This window comes from Schistocerca serialis, chromosome 7, assembly GCF_023864345.2.
Source record: "Schistocerca serialis cubense isolate TAMUIC-IGC-003099 chromosome 7, iqSchSeri2.2, whole genome shotgun sequence".
Taxonomy (NCBI): Eukaryota; Metazoa; Arthropoda; class Insecta; order Orthoptera; family Acrididae; genus Schistocerca; species Schistocerca serialis.
Genome location: NC_064644.1, coordinates 46,089,996 through 46,103,169, shown reverse-complemented (window position 1 = coordinate 46,103,169; position 13,174 = coordinate 46,089,996). Strand labels below are relative to the sequence as shown.

Genomic DNA, 13,174 nt, shown 5'->3' with positions numbered 1-13,174 from the left:
AGGAATTGTTATACACATTAAAACAGAACCCAAGTTGAAAAACACTGAGAGAAGTAGGTTTTGTAGTGTTCATCGCAAAGAAGTCTGTGTTTGTGAATTAATTCTGAAAAATAGCTCACCTTGAATTGGAAATTTTGAACTATTTATGAGGAATCTGGATTCCTTGCTGTGCTATCTGTCAGACAGCAGCAAGCAGTTAGTCTGTGGTGACTGGATCCTACAGTTTCATATCAGTAATTAACTTTCTAACATGGGTGGACAAAGAAAGTAGAACCCTGATTGATAATGTTTTATGTGAAAAAGCTCAAAGCAAGAAAATAACTATTTTCCCAGTAACAAATGCTCTCTCTGATCATGATTCACAGTTAGTTGGATAAATAACATATCACCTTACTGTGTGGATACTCCTCAGTAGAAATCAGTTTAATAATTAATGACTCCAGGACAAATGTTTTTAAGAATAGTTTGCAGGAGATGAAATGGGATGTAATTTGCAATGAGCCAAATGCTAACACAAAATTTAATCTATTTCATAACAAATTCACATCATTATTTGAAAGTAGCTTTCCACATAAACTAATCAGAAAGGACACTACACAGCCGTATAGAAAACTACAGATTATTACAGGGACTAAATTATCTTAAGAAAGGAAAAGGAAAACATATCTTTTGGCAAGAACAGGTAGGAACCCTGCAGTAGTTGCACACTACAAAAACTACTCAAAATTTCATGGAAAGGTTATTAAAAAATGAAGGTACCTGTACATAATAGAAATAAGTGTGTCATACAGCAGACTTAAGACTATATGGTATATAAAACAGGACAACCAGCCACAGAAAGAGACAGCATCACTACTGAACTGAATGGAAGGGCTGTACATGATGAGTCACAGGTAGCAAATGCATTTAATAATCATTTCTTAAATATAGTAGAAAGCATAGGGACAAACAGTTCAAGAGCAAATTCATAGCAGTAACTTCCATAAAATTCAGTCTTATGAATGATCACCAACTCCTCCATCTGAAATTAAGAAAATTATACATTCTCTCTAAAATTGATGCTCAACTCGTTTTGATAGCATTTCCAATAGAATAGTAAAGGTTTGTTCCTATGTACGGTATTAAGCTCATACTTAACGCATTGCTAACTCAAGGCATTTTTCCAGTGAGACTGAAGTATGCCATTGTTAAACACCTCTCTAAGAAAGGTGATAAGGAGGTGTCAATAACTATTGACCTGTTTCAATGCTGACATCATTCCCCAAAATGTTTGAGAAGATGATGTATTCTAGAATACTGTCTCGCGTTAGCAATAATAGTATCCTTAGCAACCCACAGTTTGGGTTCCAAAATGGTTGTTCTACCAGGAATGCCATTTACACTTTACAAGCTTTAAATAATAAAATAGCGCTGGCTGGTATTTTCTTCAACCTCCCTAAGGCAGTGAACTGTGTGAATCACAGTATTCTCCAAGATAAACTGATGATATCAATGGTATAGCCAACCAATGGAGAATGTCATATCGAACCAAAAGAATGCAAAAAGTTGTACTTAGTAATTCAAGCAACATAGTCCAGAGACACAAATCTGACTGGGGAGAAAGCACATGTGGGGTCCTTAAGGTCAATTTTAGGCCCTGTATTTTTCCCCATATTTATAAATGATCTTCCATCTGGTATACAACAAGCAGAATTAATTCTTTTTGCATATGACACTAATATTGTAATCAATCCAAGCTTATGTGCAGAAACAGAAAAAATGGTAAACAAAGTTCTTAATAGTATCATTGACTGATTTTCTGTGAATCGTCTCACCCTCACTTTTCTTAGGGGTCAATATTGGTGAGAATTTAAATTGGAAAAACATATTTTGGAACTCTTAAAATAATACAGTTCCGCCACAATTGTTCTTAGATTCATTGCAAACCTTGGGGGGAGACAAATCAGGAATTGACATATTTTCCATATTTTCATTCAGTAATGTCATAGGAAAGAAGTCTTCATTGCACAAAAACGTGCTGTAAGAATAATGTGCGGTGCTCACCCATTATCATCTTGTAGACAACTGTTTAGCCAAACCATTGCCAAAAGCAAAGTAGACCACACTGTGGCACAGCATACAGCTGAACATAACATGCTTGATTTCGATGACTGCTTCACTACCCAAGCCATCTGGATCCTCCCCTCTGCCACCAGCCTTTCTGAACTGAGCAGATGGAAGTTATCGTTACGACAAATTCTCCACTCCTGTAATTATCCTGGCTTCAGTCTATGGTAACATACAGTCCCCACACCATCCACCCAACAGTTTCCACCGCCTCTGTCCTATTATCTCCTCCCCATTTTTGTCTCCCACCCTCTTTATTTGCCACCCTCTGCCAGTGCACCCACCCACCTTTTCCCGCTCCTCTCCCTTATTGCTCCTTTTTCCACTTCCCTGCCCCACAACCTCCTGACAATGTGCATGTTGACATTCTAGTCTCTGCACACTCCACCAGACAGCATTTGTCTCTCCCCCTACCCATGCACTACTATTCCTTCCCCCTCCCTGCCCAATCCAGGCTGCTGCTTGCATCCCAAATGATAGTTGCAATCTGGTCCGAACTGCCAGAGTTGGCAGTCATGTGTGCATGAGATGTGCTTGCATGTGTGTATGAATGGTGTGTGTTTCTCTTTTTCTGATGAAGACTGTGGCCAAAAGCTTTATGTAAGGATCTTTTAATTGTGCTTGTCTGCAACTTAACATGTCTTTTGTACAGTAAGTAGCAATGATTCTTTTTGTACATCATTGATATTCCTATCAGACTGCTCATTGTTTGATTTTGCTGGATGGCTTTTCTTCCAACCTACAATCCTGTGATGTTTTCCTTTGTTACTCTTCTCTATAGCATTACTCTTCTCAGTGCCCATTCTTTCTCTTCTTTGCTGTGTATTCATCACCTTCCAAACTACATCTATTTCTGAGCCACACTGTGCAAATGATCGTCCACACACAACACAGGCTTCATGACAACACACACACACATTTCTCATCATTCTTTTTGTCTCATGTTCCTGTATGTTTTTAATGTATTTGTGCATATTTTTATGTATCTTCATGCATTTTTGTGTATCTTTACATATTTGCATGGTTTTTTTCGTATCTGTCACACACCGTTTCTCTTATCTAGCTCCTCCCACAACCCTAAACACCTATTTTGCCTGTGTTGCTTGAGGCTTTCCCGACGGACATGTTGTATATATGGTACTCGGGCGAGATGTCGGATGTCATAGTGAAAACTCCACAATATTTCATCAGCGCAACTGGCCGACATCTTCAGGTGCGATGAGCACACTGCCTTAGCAGATGTTGGCCAGTTGCACTGATAAAATATTGTGGAGTTTTCACTATGACATCCGACGTCTCGCCCGAGAACCATATATACACCTATTTTGCCTGTTTCTGTGTCATTCCCATTTCCTTTACACTATTCCCACCACAATTCACCCCTGATTTTTGCACCAGTATCCCTTTCCTTGGCTAAAACCCAATCCCACATTCTATTTTTCAAATGCTGCCTAAACCATGGAATCCCCCCCAAATGGCCAAACCATAAAGATTCCTTTCTCTGAATCTGACCCATCCTTTCACATTGACCTTCATCTTTCCAGATTCCACCAATCCCTGGCTCTTAACTCTCATACTGAAAAAACACATCTCCATGGCACAGGCATCCCAGAACCACCTCTGCTCCCTCTGCAAGATATGACTATTGCGCAATCTGTACTCCACACATCACATCTTTGAAATTTAATCCCTTGCTCTCCAGCATCTGGATGAGATTTCCAGACACCACCTCCATAAGTTATCCAACCTGCTAACATCCTGCTGTTGCCTTTGACACCACCGTCCTACTCGTATCCTACCCACAGTGGTCCTCCTTGACCTTCCCTCACAGCAACTAAACTCTGCCTAGTTGCCCTTATCAACTTGCACATCCCCCACGACTCCCTACCAACTTTCCACCAAATGCAGAACCAACACAGTTGTTAATCTCCCCAGCAAAACCCTCAGCTCCACAGAAATTTCAGTCCTATCTCAAGACCTCACCTTTAGCCCTACACTCAAATTTAAACATGTTGGACTCTTCAAAGGCCCACTCTCCTTTTCCTGATCCCTGCAATGAGGGCACATCCTCACGCCAATCCCTCCAACCAAAACCAACATAATTCTAGCATTTAACCCAACCTCTTCCAGTTCATACTGCCATCCAACAGTGATCCTCACTCCCTTCCACCTAACCACCTGCTTGTCACCTTCCAGGAATTCCTTAACTCCAACTTAGCCTCGCCATCCTTCCTCAAAACAACAGTCTTTCAATAGAAGAAACTGTAGCCATACATGACTTCAAAACAAATTCTGACCTGTTGTTATGAATGGCAGTGACTCTCTGGCAGAAGGCCTCCACCAGTTATATGACTCCTCCACCTATAAACTCTGCCTGAGTGATCCCATCCCAGGAGTCCAACACAACCTCCAGTCCATTCCTAAAACCTTAGGCCCTTCCCAGAACCTCCCCCCTGAATCCATCTCCTTCATTACCCATGTGACACCCCAACATCCACATTCTACATGCTCCCCAAAATCCACAAACCCAACAATCCTGGATGCCCCTTTGTGGCTGCTTATTGTGCCCCCTCTGTTGTTTAGCCCCCCACATCAGAGACACCAACCATTTCCTTCACCAACTCTCCATCATCCCCACCCCTTTACCTCCTGCATCCCTACTTGTCACTGTTGAAACCATCTCCCTGTACACTAACATCCCTCATGCCCATGGTCTTACTGCTATTGAACACTACCTTCCCTACTGCCCTTCAGACTCCAAACACACTACCTCATTCCTCACATACCTCACTAACTTTATCCTAACCCACAACTACTTCTCCTTTAATGGGAAAATATACAAACAAAGCCACAGCTCAGCTGTGGGGCACCTGCATGGCACCCTCCTATGCCAATCTGTTTATGGAACATCTAGAGGAGACCTTCCTAATCTTCCGAAACACAAAATCATTAATCTGGTTTAGGTTCATTGATGTTATCTTCATGATCTGGACACAGAGCCAAGCTACCCTATCTTCATTCCTTCACAACATCAACAACTTCTCTCACATCCACTTCACCTGGTCCTCCTCACCCCAGCATGTCGCCTTCCTAGATGTTGACCTATTCCTCACTGATGGTTCCATCTGCACTTCTGTCTGCATTAAACACACCAACAGTACCTGCATGTTGGCAGCTGTCATCCCCTTTCACACCAAAAAATCTGTCCCATACAGCCTGGCCGCCTGGGAATGGCAGATCTGCAGTGGCAAGAGCTTCCTTGCTCAGTATGCTGATGGTCTCACCAAGGCCTTCACAGACAACCACTATCTGCCAGATCCAGTCTGCAAACAGATCTCCTGTGCCATTTCCCCTCACAACCCCGATCTCCTAACACCCCCAAGATCCAACCACAAATGAGCTGCCAGAGTTGGCAATCATGTGTACATGAGGTGTGCTTGCTTGTGTTTATGAGTGGTGTGTGTTTCTATTTCACTTTGACTGAAAGCTTTATGTAAGTGTCTTTTAATTGTGTCTGTCTGCAAGTTAACATGTCTTCTCTATGGTAAGTAAAAATCTATTTTCTCCTACTTTGTTGTTTAATGAGTTGGGCATTCTGACTACTGCTTCACAGTATATTTATTCCCTCGTGAAGTCTGTTGTAAGTAATCCACTACAGTTCAAAAGTAACAATGATGTACATAATACCAGAAGGAGAAATGACATTCATTAATCAACATCAGGGCTGTCTTTAGGACAAAAAGGGGTTCACAATACTGCAATCAAAAATTTTGATCACTTAACCAGTGATATAAAATGTCTGACTGACAACAAAGTAAAATTTTATAATGAACTGAGAAAGTTTCACCTTGACAACTCCTATTCTGTAGAAGAATATCTATTACTGTAAAGTGTAAAAGGTGGTGGGTAGGAATTACTAACTCACATCTGTATATCTTTTTTTTTCGTTTTGTAAATGCGAATCTAAAATGATTAGTTCCACATCAGTATGATCTATCATGCAAAATGATCTAAGGAACATGTAATTAACTAACTAACTATATATAAATACTTACCTCAGCTCAGTACAGCCAATAGATACACAAAACAGAACAGAAAGATTACATATCCTAGCTTTCGGAACTTTGTTCCTTCGTCAGGGAGGAGAGAGGGGAAAAAAGGGGAAGAGGGGAAAGTGGATTCAGCCTCCAGCATAATTCTAGGGACCTAGGAACCAGCTACACCATACATGCCATTTGGCTTTTCCCATCCAACACCAGTCCCTCAGAACTGCAGAGATGGGAACTTGCACTCCAACACATCCTTTCATCCTGCCATCCCCCCTGGACTGAACCTACATTAACCAACCCCACTCCCATTTACTCTTGAGTCTTCTCCTCTTTCCCTTTCCTCTGTAGCCACTGACACATCTTTTCACCCTACATAGTTGTGTTTATCTTTATACTATATACCTCTTTACTTCTGTACGTATCCTCTTTGGTTTGAAGCTGGCACAGTACTTACAGTAGAATATCTTTGACTTCCCTCTGACACCCATGCCTCCATCTTTGCTACCCTCCCTGTTTACCTTTCACCGGTTGCTTCATAACCTGGGTTGTGAGTAACTGAATCCACTTTTCCTTCTTCCCTTTTTTTCCCCTCTGTCCTCCCTGACGAAGGAACAAAGTTCCGAAAGCTAGGATATGTAAATTTCTGTTCTGTTTTGTGTATCTGTCAGCTGTACTGAGCTGAGGTAAGTACTGGCCAGCCCCTCTATTTCTTTGTTAATATTTGTTTCACATCTTTATATGAGATTTTCCATTTATCATTTAGATTAACTATATATAAAATTATGTACATTTAACCCCATAGACATTTTTGTGCCTTACAAAAATGCCTGTGAGGTTAAATGGACATAATGTTACATATATACAGCTACCTTCAGTGATGGAACAACATACACCTGATAACTGTTATTTGCCAGCCGTTGTGGCCGAGTGGTTCTAGGCACTTCAATCTGGAACCGCGCGACCGCTACGGTCGCAGGTTCGAATCCTGCCTCGGGCATGGATGTGTGTTATGTCCTTAGGTTAGTTAGGTTTATGTAGTTCTAAGTTCTAGGGGACTGATGACCTCAGATTTTAAGTCCCATAGTGCTCAGAGCCATAACTGTTATTTCAGTTATGTAAATGCACAGCTGAGATGTCTTTTGGACCCAACATTGGTCTGACCCTAGACTGAAATTGATCATTGCTGTGTATTGCATAAGACAGTTCTTAACAGTCATTTTGTCCCACAAAATGTTTGTGAGGTTAAATGGATATGTTATACATATACATATCAATGATGGAACAATGTACATATGAGAACTGTTATTTCAATTACACAAATGTATAGCTGAGATGGTTTTTGGACCTGATGATAGTCTGATCCTAGACTAAAAGTGATAGTGTCTAATAAAATATACTGATACAGTTGTGTATTGCATAATGAAATTCTTAACATTCATTAAAGCTCTACAACACCACATCCATAAAATATTTACAGCTGGAAGTCATCAGTGTACAAGTGGTACTTGCAGTAGGACAAAACTGATGACACAATACAATAAAGAGAGTACAAGACCTAATACCAAACCCTGGGGGACACCTGATACTACCTGCCTCCTCTGTGGCCTCATAGTGCTGGACAGGATGCATTGCTGTGAGAAGTTAGGTATGAGCGAAATCATTGCACTTCACTTTGCAAGAAATTTAGGCTGCTAAGTTTTGCAAGTAATATGTCTAATTCAACAGTGTCAAAGGCTTTGCTGAAGTCAAAGAAGCACATGATAGTTGCCACTTGTGCATCTATGGCAAGCTTCAGGTCATCTGTTACCTTTATTAAGGCGGACATTATTGTGCAGCATTTATGGAAACATGATTGATATTCATGTAGTAGTTGTTTGTAGTTAGGTAGATCGTCAATTGGCCAAGAACTATATACTCTTAAGCCTTAACTAGTCCCTGTTTCCAGACTGCAGGAATAGCTCTTGTAGGTAAAGAGTGGTCGAAGGTGCCTGCTACAGTGAGTAGTAGTGGCTCACAATAAGCTTCATCATTTGGACTGTGGTAGCATCTTGTCCAATAGATGCCGATCTGATGTGTGTGATGGCCTCTCTGATGGTATTGCAAGTAACATGCTTTAGATAGAAATTTTCATGGTTACAGTCATTTATCCCCATGAAGTTATCAATAAGTCTCTGTTTTGTTTGTGGTTCAATTGCAGTTGTAGGTATATGAAGTACCAGTTCAGTTCTTCAGCTGGGACAATGGGATCAGCTGCAGCGTTTACTTTGCCTGTGCCAAGAGCACACAGGTTTTTCCATAGGACAGCTTGTCTATTTCTGTTGTAGGTCGATGTAAGGGTATGCCTGAATTTTGAATTTCTCAGAGCCTGACTGACTCTATTCCACTTCTGCTTGTAAACTATATGGTAGAGATCAGAAAGGACAACAAATTTGGTTGTTATCATTTGTTGAAATCACAACAGATGTAGGAATTCCAACTTGGTATGTTTCAGTGTCAGAAAACAGCAGTAGGTCTTTCCATATTACTTAAGCCACCTCTTGTTACTCATTTAGGATGTTACAGAGACAATTTTAATGTTTCTGAAATACCTTACTCCATGCGCATCACAGTTTCAACTTATCTTGGGCTGTGAGCAATTTATTTCTATTTCATTCATTTTCTGACTTCTTCTATTTATGTGTTACATAAAAATTGGGTTTTTGAAACCTAAGCCACACTCCCCTGTATGCTGTACTCACAGGTGTCTGTCATGGAGGTGAGTGCTGAGATCTTTATTCTTTGCAATAATTTTATATTCTTATACGAGGGCTATCCACAAAGTACATCACGTTTTGGAATTAAAAATAAATAAAGTATTGGAAAAACTTTTTATTATATACAGATGAAAGCCACACTTAAATACTACTTTTCTACATAGTTGCCATTTAAATTAAGGCACTTATCGTAGCGATGGACGAGCTTGGAAATTCCTTTGTCGTAGAATTCGGCCGCCTGTGCCTTCAACCAAGTGGTTAATCAGTAACCCGGTAGAAATACGATTTTTGTGGATTTCCTGGAAAGAGGCACTACAATAAACTCTCAAAGGTATTACCAAACTCTGCGCAACCTCAGAAGAGCAATACAAAACAAGCGCAGTGGAAAGTTGGGCTCAAAGATCTTGCTGATTCACGACAATGCCCGGGCCCACACGGCAAATGCCACTCGTGAAGTTCTCGAATCTTTTAAGTGGGAGTTGTTTCCTCATCCGCCGTACAGTCCTGACCTGGCACCAAGTGACTTCCACTTATTCCCAGCAATGAAGAAGTGGTTGGCTATGCAGCGTTTTGATGACGATGCACAGCTTCAAGAAGAGGTAACCATGTGGTTGAAGGCGCAGGCGGCCGAATTTTACAACGAAGGAATTTCCGAGCTCGTCCATCGCTATGATAAGAGCCTTAATTTAAATGGCAACTATGTAGAAAAGTAGTATTGAAGTGTGGCTTTCATCTGTATATAATAAAGAAATTTTCCAATACTTTATTTATTTTTAATTCCAAAACATAATGTACTTTGTGGATAGCCCTCGTATTTGACTTTCGCTGAGAAAATTTTATAAATAAAAAAATAAAATAAATTCCAGATTGTAAATAGTAAATATTATATGATTATTCTTGTTGATGGAATTAGAGTAACACTACTGAAACACTAATTTTTCCATTATTTTCAGAAGTTTGTGCCATCTGTAAAGGATCAGTCCCTGGCTGATCGTGTTATGGATGCTGTAAATGGTCACATTTCACAGTACGCCAATCTGACATGCCCTCAGCTGCTTATTTGTAGACTCATGCCATTCATTCGTGGCATGCAGAGGTCTGTGATTCCCCTTCTATCAGAAGCAGACTTTTACTCCATGACAGGGATAAATATTTTCTTCAGCAGTCTCCCTGAGGAAAAAGAAATGGAAGACATCGCAGATAAATGTGGTTTGCAGTACCCAGGATGTGTGTATTAATATTTAATAGATACTGGAAAGGAAACACATTTTATAAACTAAACTTGATGGAGTAATGACAATATTATGAAATGGATAGATTGCTACTCACCACAATGGAGCTGTTGAGTCGCAGATAGGCACAACAAGTGGTGAGTAGCAATCTATCCTTTTTGTAATATTGTCATCATTCCATCCTGGATTTGCATTGTTTAAACTTGATGGAGTGCAACAAAGCAGTCATTAAAGTTACTGTTGTATTATGTTGAACAACTCAGTAATTTACTAAGTCTTACATATTCCTAACATACTGTTGCCTGGAACAGCAACCAACACAATGAGAAAAAAATTTATGTTTTATTCTATAGTCGCCGAGTTTTATTTTTAATTTGCCCACTAGGTACACAGTACCATCCCCAGGCCCTCACATGGCACAAAGTCATTTCACTCGGTTCCCTAGTAGCTGTGTCAAATACTGACAAATAACACACCTTCTTGGAAAATGAGCATGAAGACTGTGTAGCCTGAGGATGGTATTGTGGACCAAAACCAGTAGCCACTATGCACAGTAGTAATAAAAATTGTGACTATATACTAAAACATATATTTTTTTCTTATTAAGTATTGTTATGGTGGAAGTGGACAATTAATGTTTTATTTCTGAACATGAAATACAATCAGGATCAACTTTTTGTCCCGTCAGCATTGGCAAAAGTGAAATTCATGTAAAGCAAAAAATAAAAATCAATGAACAGAATTTGAATAACGAACTCATAAATAACAACCCAAATGGCTCAAGTTTTGAACTGCTGATCATATTCAAAACTAAACATGTTTGAAAACTTTATTTTGTTGTATTCATGTTAAGAAATGTAAGAAATATGCTCATTTCAAAACCAAATTTTCGCAGCATATGCAGCTGTGTCATTCTACCAAATATTTTTTGCTGAACCTAGGAATGCACATAACGTTTTGTGTTCATAATTTGTCTTTGTATAAATAGAGAGTTAAGCGTGGACTATTGTACTCTTCCAACATAAAAACAACCTGATAGATTTCTGTTATGTATTTGGATTTGCTCATACATTTGTGTGGACAGTTGATTGGTGGCCATGCCCACATTAAATACTGTGTAAAAGTTACAGGAAAGGTGCTATATGCCCATGCTGTTTTCCTAGGTGTCTCTGCCCCATTGGGTTAGAATATGACTATGATGGTCTGAAACATGGTGAACTGGGCGGGTGCGTAAGACAGGTCTTACACTGGGGTCATCCACAGAGGTTTCACCCATGTGACAAGAGTTTGAGAATAGGAATGGTATAAGAATGGACCAAGATCTTTTTCTCTAATGGCCCCTAACCCCTCCCTGTTTCCTTTCTCCCAAAGTTCACGGCACCTGATACAGCTGTCATCCTAGGTCAGCTGCAGACTGGAGCAGTATAGTCAGCTGGGACAAAGTAGCTGCACAGGTGTATGCATGTGCATATTTATTATTTAACTGTTAGCCCTGAAGAAGACATTGTTTGAAAGCTTTGCAAGTTACAGTCTTGTTTAAGTGCATATTGATCACTCAATGCCTCAGTTATGTAGTGAGTTGTGATGTTTCTTGCTTCCATCATTTACATTACACCAAGGACTTTCCATTACCAAATTTACAAGTTAAGTGACTGTGAGAGGAACTGTCGGTTCTGATGAAAATATTCTATCTGCTTTGTTTGTTTGTTTGTTTTCTATGAGATCAATTAACTGGGTAAATTCTTTCGCTCCACTAAGACTGTTGATGATGAGAATGCCATAGAGAAAAATCTTAATGATGTTTTCCTATTAAGTGTGGTGTATTCAGGTAGTTCATGAGGTTTGAAATGTTTGGGAGTCTAGTTAAACAGGTTCTGTATGAAAGAACGATTTGTTGGATAAGTACATTGGACAGAACTTGCAGATATGTGGGAAGGGGTTGAGAGTAGGTTCAGCATAAGGGTGGGCCAGCGTATTTCATAGTTTGGATAGTCAAATTTTTCTATTTAAATCTACAACACATAGTTTTTATTACAACCCTTGCAAGTAGATATTTAGCATATGTTAGTGTAATTAGTTCTCCAACAGAAAACACATTTTGATCAGAGGTTGAATTATTCATAAAATGATGATTGTTATAAAAACTAACTTAATAATTTTCATTACTTAAAGAATTGGCTCCATCCATTGTATTTCAATGTCTTTATTGTTGCTCAGTATCTAAGAGTATTCTTTTAGTTGCAGGAGGCTAGATTTTGGTTTAAAATATATACGTTGAAACAATTAGTTGCACATACATTATCTTCCATACACAATATTTAATATTCATCCTTTTTACACTGCACAATCTCAGTATTGATACATATCTGGACTTTACAAAATATGTGACACACATAGTACAGTACAATCATTTTCTGTGAACTTACAACTTAAACTTGCAGCTGACTTGCCAAGAAGAATAAATACATTACACATCAAAGTAACTCTTTAACTTAACAAAGAGCTTGCATATTGCCATTCTTATCCAGTGTTATTTTGAGAGTTTGTAATTAATAGTTACAACATCAGTAACTTCAAATGTAATTTCAATTTTGAAATAAACCAAAAATATGAAAAATAATTATGTTATTTGAAAAATAATTAAACTATCATTACTTGCATTAGACCTTTCATTTGAAAGTATATTTTTATATTTGAATGTTAATAAAATATCACTTTACTACTTGTTTACTCAAAAGTCAAAATTTATGTGATATCAGAAAAATGTTTGTGTATCAGATACCCTGATTATATGTATGTCAAATAATCTGATTCTTTCTGTGAATTGAGAAGTTCTGTATGTAGTGAAAGATGAGACACTAATGAGTTCCATTACAGTATGTGGCTGAATAACAGTTTAGGAGATGTGGGAATAGTTGATGGTAGATGTATCTCATCTATAATAGTGTTTTCAGTCTTCTTTACGTGCTCTTCAACTGTTCCAACACCTCAACTATATGGTATGGAAATGAGGGTTTGGAGGCCCCTTACGGGG

At 39.0% G+C, this 13,174-nt stretch overlaps 1 protein-coding gene across 2 annotated transcripts in view; it reads left to right on the top strand.

The window, feature by feature from the left end:
* LOC126412882 (uncharacterized) overlaps positions 1 to 12,656 on the top strand; it is a 104,385-nt gene extending 91,729 nt beyond the window's left edge. The window contains exon 4 of one of the 2 annotated variants that reach the window (XM_050082772.1): positions 9,862 to 12,656. In XM_050082772.1, coding sequence (XP_049938729.1) covers positions 9,862 to 10,146 — 285 coding nt within the window. In that variant the 3' untranslated portion in view covers positions 10,147 to 12,656. Of the gene's footprint in view, positions 1 to 7,599 lie in introns of both variants that reach the window. The other variant, XM_050082773.1, reaches the window with a different exon arrangement.
* Positions 12,657 to 13,174: the final 518 nt, after the last annotated feature.